The sequence below is a fragment of the Barbus barbus genome (genome assembly GCF_936440315.1).
Source record: "Barbus barbus genome assembly, chromosome: 3".
Taxonomy (NCBI): Eukaryota; Metazoa; Chordata; class Actinopteri; order Cypriniformes; family Cyprinidae; genus Barbus; species Barbus barbus.
In genome coordinates this window covers 29,892,818-29,908,480 of record NC_136731.1, presented here as the reverse complement: position 1 = coordinate 29,908,480, position 15,663 = coordinate 29,892,818, and the positions used below count along the sequence as shown (strand labels likewise).

General features: G+C 37.0%; 1 protein-coding gene across 1 annotated transcript in view; it reads left to right on the top strand.

The window, feature by feature from the left end:
* Positions 1–14,830, top strand: part of LOC306845152 (thyroid hormone receptor alpha-A-like) — a 57,991-nt gene extending 43,161 nt beyond the window's left edge. Inside the window, exons 3-9 of the mRNA XM_079377779.1 lie at positions 6,354–6,415; positions 7,140–7,261; positions 7,343–7,490; positions 8,320–8,525; positions 9,147–9,290; positions 9,888–10,146; positions 11,430–14,830. Of these exons, the coding sequence (XP_079233905.1) occupies positions 6,354–6,415; positions 7,140–7,261; positions 7,343–7,490; positions 8,320–8,525; positions 9,147–9,290; positions 9,888–10,146; positions 11,430–11,680 (1,192 nt within the window). The 3' untranslated portion in view covers positions 11,681–14,830. The remainder of the gene's footprint in view (positions 1–6,353; positions 6,416–7,139; positions 7,262–7,342; positions 7,491–8,319; positions 8,526–9,146; positions 9,291–9,887; positions 10,147–11,429) is intronic.
* The last annotated feature ends 833 nt before the right edge of the window (positions 14,831–15,663 follow it).

Here is a 15,663-nt window from a genome sequence, read left to right as displayed (position 1 = left end):
TTTGAGTGGAAATAATAATAATAACAACAAGTAACAATAATATTTATTTATTTATTAAATATATTAAAGTGTTAAAGTATATATCGTTTAATTATTTATTAATGTCGATAATTATGAAATATTCAAGTTGAATTAATCAAAACAGATGTGTTTTCACTAACTGTCACTCTTACTACTTACCAAATAAAAAAAAAAGAATGGGCATGAAATACTGATTTGAGTTTAAATTATTTTATTATGTGATATGAAAGAGGCCTCGGAGTGATAAGAGACACATAAAACTAGATTGGCTAACAGGAATAATGGTCAATAATACAGTCTAGCGTCATTATACAAACATATTTAACCACTCAGTGCTTTGACTGATCAATCAGACTCAAGTATATAATAAAATCACACATAAGAATTATTATAACATTTAAACTGATATAAGGAGTCATTGCAGCACACATATGCAAGAAGCAAGAAGTCTTTAACATCACCTAACCGAATGCAATTGTAATCCAGAGTGCTTGATGATTCATCAAAGTGTTTGAAGTGTTTTACGATTAGATGATACGATTAGATAATGGAATAAGACAAATAGAGAGTGAGATTTATAGTGCAGGAGAGAGAGAGGTACATAGGCCAGATGGGGCCACAGTGTAGCAAGGGACAATTCAGGACATTGAATCATTACGACAGACGGTGGATTGTCTGTGGCCAGTGTGTGTCATTGAGGCAGAGTGTGTGTGTGTGTATTTGGAGCGTCCAAGCACGTGTCTCTCACATGTGCTGCCTCACGGTCACGCCCTCCCCCAGACGAGTTACTGCATGCACACCACCGCACACACTCTCACACACAGTTCCAGGGCCCCGTGGGTCAGTTATGGGATTATTTTGCGGCTAGAGAAGTTTTAGATGGTTCCCTGAAAGGTATATTTGTCCTGTGCCCTACCTTGCCCTGCCATTTAATTACACCTCTGTAATTTGATTAGCAGAAAGTGCGCGTGAGTGAGCATTTAAAGGCTTATTCACTCTGAGTGTGTGCACTCTCTCAGTGCCTCAGTGCCTAGAAAGCATGTGCGGGAATTAAAAAATGAAGTGGAACTTTGACGTGGATTCTGCTTTGATGTGTCATCCACTCACGTGTAGCTTTAGCCACGAGATTCAAGAGGATAGAACGCTCTCCTTTTTAACTCGTTCGTACTCAAAGAAATGCAGTAGCTGTTAAAAATAAAAAATGGTGTGCATTGATTTTCTAACTAGATGTGTGCTAAAAATATGCATTGAGGTGCAAAAGCCCGAGGAAATCTGGGAATAAAAAAATGTCTTTGATTTAAAATGTTCAAAATCATACAATTTTGTTGACGTTTTTAAAAAGATGTGGAACTTAGATTTTTCAATGTCTTTTTGCATGCATAAAAAGGTAAACCAGAAGAAAACATTGTTATTATCAAACGTGTTGACATAAAATGAATAAAATGCAAAACAGAAGTATTTTCACTAGTATTTTGAACCATACTGAAGATTTAAAATGTTGTTTTCTGCTCTAACACAGTTCTGTTGATGATTTATGCATGAATGTATTAATATGTTGAAAAAAAACCCTGAACATAGTATCTGAAGTATGTGTAAATGACAACAGTGCAGATGGCAGAGGGTCTTTTGCCACGAGAGAGTGAAGAGGAAGATGAGAGCGGAGGGTTAGTGATGCAGGAGAGGTGGGGCTCACAGGGCTGATGCACAGGAGCCGTGGCAGGAGGAGGAGTGTGTGGAGAGGCAGAGCGGAATGGAATGGGGTGAGAGAGAGAGAGAGAGAGAGGTGTCATCCTACCAGCTCAGAGTCCCTGTTACCGCAGATAGATTGCTGACAGCTTTGCGAGAGGAGGGAGACCGCAATCATGCACATTTTACAGCCCCATTATGTCAACAGGTTAGAATATAAGTGTTCTTTCTCCATCCATCCCATTCCCTCTGTTTGTTCAGTCGTGTCTGTTGATGTACGGGCAGATTGTCAGTTGGACTTAATACTGTGCTATCCAATAGAGAAAAGCCATTTCATTGTTGTCAGTGGTTGGATATCTTGTGTGTGTTTGTGTGTTCAAATCCCACATGACTGATAATGTTGGATTGCATTAGAATATGTTACATTTCAGTTATTTGCAATGTTTGCAGGCATGTTGTAGGCTTAGTGGATTTGTCATGTTTTGGTCATTTGTAATATGCAGTGAATAAATAATGTAACACTCGTGTATAGGGCTGGGTATCGTTCAAAAATGTTTGATATCGATACCGATACCTTGAGTTTGATACCTGTTCCTGAACGATACTTTTTTCGATACCAATTTTATGAAAACCGTTTTAACAAGATTACATTATCTCAAAAAACTTTGGTTTTATTTTTTCAGCTTGTTGACATGTATACAGACTCATCTCCTGAGCCACTGCACAAAGGAACAAAATATAGCCAACACAATAAATCAGTACAAATAATTTTAATAAAGCTCAAATAGTTTTCAGTTTACACTAGTGCGTGCTCGTTTTAAAACGCATAGCTCAGACAGAATCATCATTTCTATTCATTTATTCTAGGTTGTTAAAGACTTCAAGAAATTTTAAATCTTTATCCACTTTCATAAGTGGATGTTTTATTTTATTTGTTTATTGTTATTAAATTCTATGTTGTAGTATGTCAAATTTATTCTTAAAACAGCCTTATGAAATGTTTTATTTTTCCTCAGAAATTCTGTGTTCTGTATCTGGTTTTCAAATGAAGGGATAAAACATTAATTTCATTTTTCTTTTAAATTATTGAAAATAAAACTTTATTTATTTTGGCAAACAATTTTACTATTAAAACATGGAAGAAATGTTGCGTGATCATTAATTAAAAAATAAGAGTTTTAATAATTTTAATAGTAGCCTAGTAGTAGCAGTATGTACACTCTGCTGAACAATATTAATTTATTTTTGCCAGTGTCTTCCAAGTTAATCCGAACTTTTATTTTGACGGGTTTCCAGGAATACCTTTACAGTTCTGTGTGTATATGATATGACGCAAGTTTTACTCGAATCAAATGGTAAAATGCTCATGAAGTGACTCTCAGAGCAGTTCTAGAGCTGTTGTTCATGTGTTATGTCCTCATTTAGTGAGACGGCAGACGCTGAAATGTCACGTGAGCTTCAGTCTGTGTCAAGTAAGCGAAACTGCACGATATAGAGAGCAGACTGCTCTGTACGCTTTCGAATTGCTCTCGCAGATGTCAAACACTGATCCATCAGCACCGGGTCACTTCTAGTCAAACACACCTAGTGCTGCAGGCTTATTGGCTCACTCACGTTAATTAGATTAACCCCTTAAGCCAAGTTCACACTACAGGACTTTACACGTCGGCAGATCGTTGTGCCGTTCAGACTACATGACTTGATTGTCTGTCATTTAGTCGTTGCGGTGTTCACACTACATGACTCTATGTAAATTATCCGCAACCAGGGGTTACACACTACAGAGCTGTCACCCAACGACTGGATTCGGTCCCTAAACCACATTTTGTCATGAAAACACGCGAGAATTGACCGTTCGCAAAGAGCTTGATTGAGAGGTGATCTGACCAATCAGAACATGCCTGACAGCTGGCCAGTCTTCACAGAAATACATGTTAAAACGGGGTGAAAAAGATTGACTGAATTGAAAGTTTTTCAATATAACTAAATATAAATATGTGCTGAGGGTTAAGCTGTGTTGTTGTTGGCTGCCATGGTAACGGCAATAAGCTGAGGTATTTAAAAGTGCTTGTTTTGCTTACCAGAAAATCTGCTCATGCACTGTATGCATGGCTTGCAGCGCTAAAGTTAAATAATAAAATATGTTAAAAAGTGTGCTCTTAGCATTCTGTGGACAAAATCCCGTGAACTTCGCCCCGATCAGGAGCTGTATGTACACATGTGCGCTCATCTGTTTACAATGCAGGTTAACCGCGAGCTTCATGTCATCTTCCACTCATTAAACTATGACAGGTCCTTTACTGCAAAAAGACTGTCACTGCGGCACTGGCAAAGTGATGAAACTATGGCGCTATGTGCTTTTTAAAACCATTTTCATAGGTTTCACGTTATACAGTGGATTCGAAAATATGTAAATGCGCATGCCCAATAGCCACAGCTGTATCCCTTCTAACCTTAACCACAAATCAGACAGGAGTAGATTAACTTCGGTGGACTTAAAATGGTGTGTTCCGCGGTTGAAATTAAACACCTTCTGATGTTTATTCATGTTCATTTCGTGCATTAAGTAAATATGAAAAGACGATCGGTTCATGTGTTTGAACTGAGGCAATACAGTGATCTGTCACGACACCTTGAAGAGCCACAAAAAGGAATTTATTGTTTGAATTTCTTTAAAAATGACTCGATTTAAAAGCTGAGAGTCCTGAGACCTTGTTTCATATCAGCAGTAACCTGCTCTGTCTTCTGTGTGTCGGTGTGTGGTCTCCTCTTTGCTCCCAGATGTGTTTTTCACTGCTTGAGAACAGGAGTGTAGTGTGAGTGTTTGTCGGTCATGGCAACAGTAACTATTGGTGGTTAATAAAAAATATAGCAGCCAAAAGCCTGTGAAAGATGCTTATGCGCAAAAATATAAGCCTTTTCTTTAAGCGAAGTTGCTGTTTTTCTTCCGGTGACCTCAACCCATGCCTTGCTCTTTCATTGGCTGTAGCTCGTCACCACATGATGTCGAGTCGGCCGACCTGTCCAGATATTTGGCATGCTAGATATTTGTTTGGCGTCGGCGACGCGTCAGCGAGCGTTTTTGATGCATCGTTGTGTAGTTCACACATAAAGAACGCGGAGTGCCGATCACCCGCACATTTCCCCCCGATTACAGCCCGACCTATCGGCGAGCTTGTTAACTTGCAAATCGGGTTTAAAATCCTGTAGTGTGAACTAGCCTTTAGGTATCGAAATTTGGTACCGAACGACAAGACGTTTTTCGATACAAGGTGGTATCGAGGCAATTCGGTCGGTGCCTAAAAAGTATCGAACTCGATACCCAGCCCTACTCGTGTATATACTATGTGTTGTGTTTAGCTCTATACACACGAGCATTGCCTCACACCAGCTGGACTCTGTGCTGGTTCATGGAGGTTCATGCTGTACACCGCTAGTGAGTTCATAACGTAGACAGAGACTTCTGTTGTTGTTCATAGGAACATGCATGAAAGTGTTGCTTATGTATTTTATTGTGGTTTTGGAGTCATGAAGGCAGTCACATGAGTTTAACACATGACACCGGTTTGTGGTTTGCTTTCTGTTGCTGTACAGAACGTTCCTTTAGTTTTACATGGTGATGCAACACTTGTGATAGACCAATTATGCAGTCAACAGAGGTGAATAATGCAGTGTGAAATTATTTTAAACAGTGCCACCGTGTGGTCACCACATGCATTTATTCTGCCCACTTACTTAAAGGGATTGTTCACCTAAAATGAAAATGCTGTCAGCATGTATTCACCCTCATGTCGTTCCAAACCTGTATAAGGACTTACTTACATGGAACACAAAAGAAGCTGTTCTGAAGAATGTTGCTAACTAAACCGTTTTGGTTACCATTGACTTCCACTCACAAAAAAAGGACACATTTCTCGAAATATCTTAATTTATGTTCCACTGAAGAAAGAGTGTTTGAATGTTTTCGTGTTAAAATAGTGTCTCATTATTGTGTTTGTTTGCACATTCTGACTCGCCTGACAACAGTAGCTCAACGAGTGGTGTGAGTTTGGGGAGGGACTGTCTGTCTGACTGGTGACAGACGAGTGGAGTGTTTGGGCATTATTCCGTTGATGATTTCCATTTTTACTGTTAGGCCTTAGGATACATACTGTAAAACAGTGGAAATAATGAAATGCATGTTACACTACCTTTCAAAGGTTAAGGTAAGTTTTTTTTTTTTTTTTTTTTTTAAGAAATAAATACTTCTATGTAGCAAGGATGCATTAAATTGATCAAAAGTGACAGTAAAGACATTTATAAAGTTACAAAATGTTTCAAATAAATGTTGATCTTTTGAACTTTCTATTCAAAGATTCTTGTATCATAGTTTTCCACAAAATCTTAAGCATTGGTTTTTCATTACATTTAAAACCTATTAAATTATAAGTTATTTATGATTCTAATATTTCACAGAATTGGTGTTCTTACTGTATTTTTGCTCAAATAAATGCAGCCTTGGTGAGAATAAGATCAATCCCAAACTTTCAACGACTGTGTATATACAGTAAGAGGTTTTTAATCTTTAATAATGCCAGTGTTGTGAAATAGAAAAATAATTTAAGATTTTACTGTATACTTATTTCCCCTCTTCTCTTTTTCTCTAGGTGGTCGAATGGAGTGAAGAGAAAAAGAAAGAACAGTCAATGCTCTATGAAGTGCACGTCTGGTAAGGAATCTGTCTGTCTGTCTGTCTGTCTGTCTGTCTGTCTGTCTATATCTATCTATATATATCTATCTATACACACACACACACACACACACACATATATATATATATATATATATATATATGTATATGTATATATGTGTGTGTATCTGTATTTGGTCAGTTCAGTTGATTCAGGTTTCAACATTGTCCGCAGATCTTTTTGGAATAAACTAAAAATACTGTTATCATCTCCTCACCCTTGTGATTCTCGAAATGCTTATGACTTCCCAGAACACAAAAGGAGTTATTAACAATATGACAGTCAGTGTTGGTGAAATGCTATCTCAGGGTTGTAGAGGTAATGTGTGTGTGTGTGTGTGTGGTCCTGTTATTCCCTACATTATGGGGATCAAATGTCCCCTCAAGGATGGTAATACCAGCCATTTTTGACTTTGTAAGGACATTTTTTGGTCCCATTGAAGAAAATAGTTTGAAATGAAGTTTTTTGAAAATCTAAAAATGAGGGAAGTTTTGTGTGAAGAGTAGTGTTAGGCTAAGAGGATAGAAAATAGAAAGTTTGGACAATATTAAAAACCATTACGCCTTTGAAATGTCCCCATAAAACTTGGCTGTGTATATGTGTGTGTTCTGCTGTAACAGCCCATCTCTTTTTCATTTGAGCAATGGAAAGGCGCTATATAAATAAAACTTCTTCTTCTTCTTCTATCTCCTCCTCTTCTAGTGAAGATCATCTCTGTTCCAGGGTATGTTCCCAGCTATCTGGAGAAAGATGAGCCATGTGTGGTATGCGGGGACAAGGCCACCGGCTACCATTACCGCTGCATCACATGTGAGGGCTGCAAGGTGAGATTTCCAACCCCTGAACCACTTGATATTTATAATCAGTCTGTACTTCCGCATTAATCTGCTTTCCTCTTTTCCCAGGGTTTCTTTAGGAGGACAATACAGAAGAATCTTCACCCTTCCTATTCCTGTAAATATGACAGCTGTTGCATCATTGACAAAATCACTCGCAACCAGTGCCAGCTGTGCCGCTTCAAGAAGTGCATCTCGGTGGGCATGGCCATGGACTGTGAGTGTTCACACAAACACACATGCACACACACATTTGTTTGGCTAAATGAAGACATATTGTAGTATGTCATATTCTTTTTGCTATATTAAGTTAATAAAAATGACTACAGACTAACCCAAATATTTTATTTTATTTAGTATATTTATATAAAAAAAAATTTGTATTGGGACCAATTCTCACTATTAACTAGTTCCTTATTAGGATGCATATTACTAGCAAATTAGCTGTTTATTAGTACTTCTAAAGCACACATTCTGCATGACCATATTCTACATCTCTATTCCTACCCAATACCTAAACTTAACAACTACCTTACTAACTATTAAGGTTCATAGTTAACAGTTAGTCAATCGTGAGAACTGGACCTTAAATTAAAGCGTGACAATTTAATTTTATTTGATTTCAATTTTAAAAAGTATTATTATTATATATATATTTTTTTTTTTTTTTAAATTTTAAATTTTATTTTAGAAAACACTTACTAGTATCTTAAAAACAGAAAATGTTTCCTAATGTTTACAATTTTTATATTATAAAGTATAAAATCATATATGTATTTTTTCAGTAGTTATTAATATATAAATCCTGCTGAATTTTTTTCCAAAGTATTAATTCAGCACAATCTGATGGTGAGGTCTCTGTAAAAATCTTTAAATGTCTTTAAATTGCATTGTTTCTCAAAAAATAAAAATATAAATCTGGCCTTTGAAAAAAAACTGCTATAATCTTCTTACACATAATAACATTACATAACTGCCTGTCATTTCCTGTTTAGTACTGAGAGTATTAAATGAGTGATTGTGCGAGTGATTCATGTCCCTGGCAGTGGTGCTGGATGATTCAAAGCGTGTGGCCAAGAGGCGTCTAATCGAGGAAAACCGGGAACGAAAGAAGAAAGAGGAGATGGTGAAAACACTGCACAATCGGCCTGAGCCCACCATCTCGGAGTGGGAGCTGATTCGTATGGTGACGGAGGCTCATCGCCACACCAATGCCCAGGGCCCTCACTGGAAACAGAAACGCAAGTTCCTAGTAAGAGGCCTGGATGTGTCTGTCTGTGATCAGTAAACATATCAAGTAAACACAGTGAAAACAGCAATTCTGTGAAATATTACAATTTAATAACTGTTTTAATGTTTAAAAATGTAAAATAAAATGTATATGTAAATGTAATTTATTCCTGTGAGGCAAAGCTGAATTTTCAGTGTCACATGATCCTTCAGAAATCTTTCTAATATGCTTTGCTACTTAAGAAACATTTCTTATTATTATCAATGCTGCTTAATAATTTTGTGGAAATGGTGTTAATTTTTCAGGATTCTTTGACGAATAGAAAGTTTAAAAGAACAATATGTATTCATTACTGTCACTTTTGATGCAACTTAACGCATCCTTGTTGAATAAAATATTCACTTCTTTCAAATAAAAAAAATAACTGACCCCAAACTTTAAGTGTTTTAAAATAGTAGGCTAGTAATTTATTTATTTACTTTTTAAAGAAAACATACATAATCTCACTTGTTGTTAAAATTAAATGTATTTCTTATGGTGTGGGCAGTAAATATGTAAAAAATGTGAAAAGCAGGAAAAGAACAATCAATAGCAACATCTGTCAGATTTTTTATTGGATTTCTATATTGGTTTGTCTTTTAGCCAGAAGACATCGGGCAGTCTCCAGCCCCCACATCAGACAACGATAAAGTCGACCTGGAGGCCTTCAGTGAGTTCACCAAGATCATCACCCCTGCCATCACACGAGTTGTGGACTTTGCCAAAAAACTGCCCATGTTCTCTGAGGTCAGTGTCTGTGTTTTCAAATACTGCACACGACCGTCTCCGTTCTCCACAGGTCCTGAAAAAGCCTCTCCGCAGCTGATGCTTACTCCATAAATACACATTTTCATAAACAACACCATGCTGCATTATTGCATCAATTGTCAGAGACCACTGCGAAAGAGCAATTATGCGCTCAGGTCCAGCTGTCACTACTTTCTGAACCAAAACTGCATGTCTGTGTTTGTGTGTGAATGAAAGAGGCTGCCTTGCTACTGCATTTGATTAACGTCCTTATCAAAACATTGGCTGTGATTACAGGCTGTTGCTGTGAATCACTTTGAATGTGCTGTGTGCTTTGAATCACTTGTTATTTTGCCACTCTAATTGCTCATGTGAACACATAATGATCACAAATCATCACTTGTTGACTTGCTACATTGGAGGACATTGAAGCCTCTAGTTAGAAGCCTCTAAGGGAGATATTTGATTGTGCTAGGAATCTCAAAAGTCCATTTAAAAGACAGCAATCAAATAATGGTACGTCCTTGGTTTTGAGTCTTGATTAATATCATGCATACAGGAATCATTTGTGCTTTATTGTCTTCCACTGGTGTCCAGCTGCCCTGTGAAGACCAGATCATCCTGCTGAAAGGCTGCTGTATGGAGATCATGTCCTTGCGCGCAGCGGTGCGGTACGACCCGGAGAGCGAGACGCTGACCCTGAGCGGGGAGATGGCTGTCAGTCGAGAGCAGCTGAAGAACGGAGGGTTAGGAGTGGTGTCTGATGCCATCTTTGATTTGGGCAAGAGCCTGTCACAGTTCAACCTGGATGACTCAGAGGTGGCGCTGCTGCAGGCTGTGCTGCTCATGAGCTCAGGTGAGGTGGACTACAGCCATATGTGTGCCTTATTAAGATCTTCATGTTGTTTCAAACCTGTATGACTTTTTCCTTTTCTCCCATTGAACACAAATGGAGAATTTGTAAATATGAAATTTTAAAGGTTATTGTTCACTAATCATCTTGCCCTCCGCTGCAACTTTCAGATCAAATATGGCGTCCATAAAATCACTGTTTGATGTACGTTTGACACACAAACTAATGATGTTTGAACTGGGAAGGAGGTTTATCTGTGAATAATAACTCTCTGTTGGTTCCTCAAATAATTCGTTTGTATATCCTTTCATTTTCAAGTGCTTAATATACAGTTCCATTCAAATGTTTGGGGTCTGTAAGATATTTTTGGTTACACTATTTGAAGGTGTCCTTGTTACAGTGTAATTATACATTTAAGCACTGAGTAATATTAATTAACTACATGTACTTACTATATGGTTAGAGTTAGAATTAGGGTTTGGTTTAGAGTTACTTGCATGTAATTATGCATAATTAATTGTTATTATAATAGTAAGTACATAAAATAAAGTTTCACGATTTGTTCATGAAGAAATCAAAATTGTATTCAGCAAGAATACATTAAATTGATCAAAAGTGACCGTAAAGACTTTTATACGTTTAATTATTAAACTTAAAATGTATTTTACTTAAAATTATTTATTTTTTGTTTGCTCGTTTGTTTCAAATAAATGCCATTATTTTGAACTTTCTTTTAATCAAGCAATCTTGAATAAATGTATTACTGTTTCCACAAAAATATTAAACGGCACAAACGTTTTTAACAGTTATTGATGGATGGATGGATGGATAGATAGATTACAATTGTTGTATTGTATCTACTGACAAATGGCACCATCTAGTGGATCAAAAAATCATAGCCAAAGTAGCATTACAAATATCTTATTTAAAATATTTCATAAAGTATTAACTTTTTATGTAACATCCATCCATGCTCAAGTGAGATGGATTACAGAAATGCCTGATGTATAACATTTTAAATATAACTAGTCTGTTAAACAACTGTACAAAAAAGCATTAATATAACCCTAGTTAAATATTGGTTCTGCATTTCAGTTATCAAAAATAAACGTAAATAACAAAAATAAACTTAAACAACTGTCAAGGAATTTTCTTTTGTGTTCAATGGAAAACATAACAGCATATGGGTTTGAAACCACATGAGAGTGAAACCACTATCCCTGTAACTTTCCTGTTGTGGCCTCTGAATTCTGAATTTAATATTAGTTTAATCTTCTATTGCACAGATCGTTCCGGTCTCACATGTGTGGAAAAGATCGAGAAGTGTCAGGAGATGTACTTGTTAGCATTCGAGCACTACATCAACCATCGCAAGCACAACATCTCGCACTTCTGGCCCAAGCTGCTGATGAAGGTGACAAACCTGCGCATGATCGGTGCCTGTCATGCAAGCCGCTTCCTGCACATGAAAGTGGAGTGTCCCACAGAACTCTTCCCCCCGCTCTTCCTAGAGGTCTTCGAGGATCAGGAGGTGTGATCGAGAGCCACAGGGGAACTCGGGGAGGGAAAACTGATCGTGAATTTGTTTTCGCAAAGCATTTGTTTTTTGCATCCTCATGCAACGCCGAGTCGGGATATGTTTTGGGTTGTCACAGTCACTTGCCATTCAGATTCCTCCCACAGACGGACAAAAAGCTAGCATGCATCAACCTACCTCTCGTACTGACATACCTCCCAACCTCAGAAGGAGCTTGTTTTAAAAGCGTGACAAAGAAACCCACACATTCAAAAGCTATTTCATAACCTGTTTCGGAAACGCTAACTTATAGAGGAAACGTCTATGAGCAACATCGAAGACCTACATTTGGGCTCTACACGATTAACCTAATTTCCGTCTGATTACAGTAGTATTTCAGCATTTATCTTCCTCTTTGCACGCATTGAATATCTCCTTTGTGAACATAACTACCTGTGTGCACTCGTACACTCTGTACATACATTAATATGTACATTAATACTTCTCATACCTCATATACACCAGCATACAGGCATACATGTAGCAACGTCCATACATGTATGTATGCGTACTACTCTACCTGCATTAACCCATTTATCTTCTTACAATGCAGCTTGTATGTTACTTAAGCTGAACATTTAGTGACCTCATTTTCTGAATAGCCTCTTGTTGCTTTCTGGCGTGTGACCCATATAGCTGTTGTGAGGTATTTCCTCCTGTATTCATCTGTCCTAGTGTTGTCTGTTTGGGCAGACAGATTGATGTACATATGTATTAAGCCATATGCTGTGGTTTGAGACGCATCCATTTCCATTATGGCCTTCAGATCGCTCATTGTGCTCCAATTGTCCTTGCTCATCAGATGGTGCTACCATATGGTATTACATAGAACTTCAGAGAAGACTATGGTATTATTCAAAAAACATGGTAGTGCCATGGTACATATCTTAGGGGAATATTACCCTTGAAATCCATCATACCATATATGTGGTCAAATCAAAATAAACAGGATGGTAAATGATTCCTGAAAATCAGAATTTGACAGATGATAACAAAAACAGAAACTAAGCGTTAGATCACAAGAGTAATAGGGTACATTGGGGCTAAACATCAAAATAACCACTTCAACAAAAGGCGTTGAACAATTTTGTTTATTTAATTGTGTTTGAAATATGATTAAATACATTTTTAGTATCATATTTAAAAATATTTTTTTCTACATTGTTTCACACTTTGTTCTCCATTGTTATTGGAGCAGTCCCTCAAATTGTTCAAAACCTCAAGTTGTTGCTGTTGAGCACAAAATAAGATATTTTGGAGAATGTTAGTTCCATAGTATGGAAAAAAATATATATCCTGGACCATCAACTGTTTGGATACCAGCGTTCTCCAAAATATCTTATTTTGTGTTCGACAACAGAAACTCGTACAGGTTTTGAACAAGTAGAAGGTGAGTAAATGATGACAATTGTATTTTTAGTGTGAACTGTCCGTTTAAATCAAGCAAAAAAGCTTCAAGATAAATCTAAAGATAAATTTCAAACTGCTATTTCATCAGTTAATAACATAATTGTAGGTTTGTTGTGAAATGTTTATACAGAATTACAGTTGGCATGAAATGAAAATTCACTACATCTGTTTTCTAAATGCACGTTATTGATGATTTTGTGAACTATTCATTTATGCATATATAATTTTTTTTATGTTTAATCAAAATCATATACACTCAGATGTATGTCACAATACAGAAGAAAAGATTTGTTGCTACTTTAAGTATTTACCTAATACAAATTTTTCCCAATTAAAAGTTCATTTATTTATTAATTGCTAGTTTGCTAAAAAAACAAAAAAACGGTTGACTTACTCACCTTCAACAAAACTGAGAATCAAGTTTTTGTTGCAAAATATATAATTTCAAGGATTCTCATTAGTTACATCTGCAACTTTTACAATAAAAAAACAAATCAATAAATGACTTCAAATAAACCGTATTTATTGCACAGTGACTAGCAACAAACAGGTCCTGGGGGAAGTTCTGTAGTTATGTTTGTGGCTATTCATTGTCTGGAGAGGGAAATGAAAAATTGAAAGGGCTTTTAGCACCATTGTACCCTACATCTTTGCTGATTTTGAAAGTAGAGCACTTACAATCGCCACAACCTTCTTGCAAGAGGAAATGAAACGAGTGTCACTTACCTCTCCATGTCTTCAAACAGACTCTACCTCACCCCTCATCTGTGCATCACCGTCTACAAAGCACTTTTTCCACTCGCCTGATCATGCTTAAACCTGTACATAAACATGCACACATTTACACTAAAAAGTCACATAAGTGTGATAGCAACCTCACTCGTTTGTGTGTGTGTGTGTGTGTGTATACTGCTTTCCCTTTCACTTATGATGTGGGACCAAGTGTCAGTGTTGTTCCCAATTTCTGAGGACCGTAAGATTGTGCTGGACTGAGTTAATTTCACTGTGCTTTGACCGAGCTAATCAACTGCTTAGCAGATTATTTTGCTTTTAAGCAAGCACCGGAGAAGCAGCATAGGAAGATGGCTCCTGTGTAACACATTTTTTGTCAGCCCAGATATGTGGTCCCTGTGCCTCCAAACCTGACCTGTTCATGTGCACCTGTACATCTCACACAAGAACTACATGAACTCTGCCCCAGCAAAGGACACAGCCAGACCCCCAAAGCAGTTTAACCATCTTAATTTTTCTGGTTCAGATGCATAGAAGGGTTTCAATGTCCTTTTTGACTGATACTGTGTCAGTATGGCTCCGGCAAATGAGACACAGCCTCCATTTAAAGTGACACAGAGGAACAAAAGGGCAGAAAGGACAAACTCACTGTGACTAGCTAAACTCAGGCACGGAGCTCCAATGAGGCCATGCACCTGACTCAGGTTCAATCTAACCCACCAGCACTGCAGACATGCACTGCCCACAGTCACAATTTACTGCACCAGCAAAGGTCTGCTCTCACAGACCCTGTTCTTGATAGTGGGGAATCAGGAAGCCATTTGTTTTGCTGGATGTCCAAACCTGGTTTACAGCACTTTTATTAGAACAGAATTCAGTCCTTTACGCCTAGCCAGATCATCAATATGTTGATTTAGACTTTGACTCTTAAAGGGGTCATATCATTTTGAAATAAAAGTTCATGAAATCAGACTGTAACTTTCAGAACTTCTTCCCTTGTCCAAATTTAAAGGGCATTTACTGAAACTACACAGCAAAGATGTCTTTTTCTGAATATTAACATATATGACCACCAACATTTACATATTAGCAGTTCTTGTTTGGTGTCTACTCACAATGACAAAGTAGGATAGGTAATATTATTGGTATAACACCAGAAGGACTAACGATTGGAGTAAAATGTTGGATATTGTGTTAAACGTTGTGCTTTTCCTGGCTGTGCGTAGCACCTACAGCTCTGCAGATCTAAGGAATAGTTCACCCAAAAATGACAATTCTGTCATCATTTACTCATTCTCATGTTGTTCCAAATCCATAAGACTTTTGTTTATCTTTGAATACAAATGAGGATATTTTTTTATATATTCTCCTAATTTTTGTCTTTACTTAAAGTCCACGCAATCGAAGGTTTGACACATCAAAAAGACATCTTAACAGTAATCTATATGAATCAAGCAGTTTAAATCAAGTCTTCTATAGGGACACAAGTGATTTATATGTTAATATAGGATATTGATTTTCAAATGCAAACATATATATATCACCAAATATGATTTTGACCATTTTCTGTAAGAAACCCTAACCCTAAAATCCCTTAAATTAACTTTATGATCCAATAATTTTTGGATGAACTATTTCTTTAAGAAAATTTTTAAGGTTTCAGTGCACATTTCAGAGCAGATTGGATCTAGTTTACAGATGCGTACAGCAAAGCCCTGTTGTTTATTTCACATGCAAATAAACTGTTTATGACTTAAAGGCAAAAAAGCCTCTTCAATGCTGAAGATTAGCAACAAGATGTA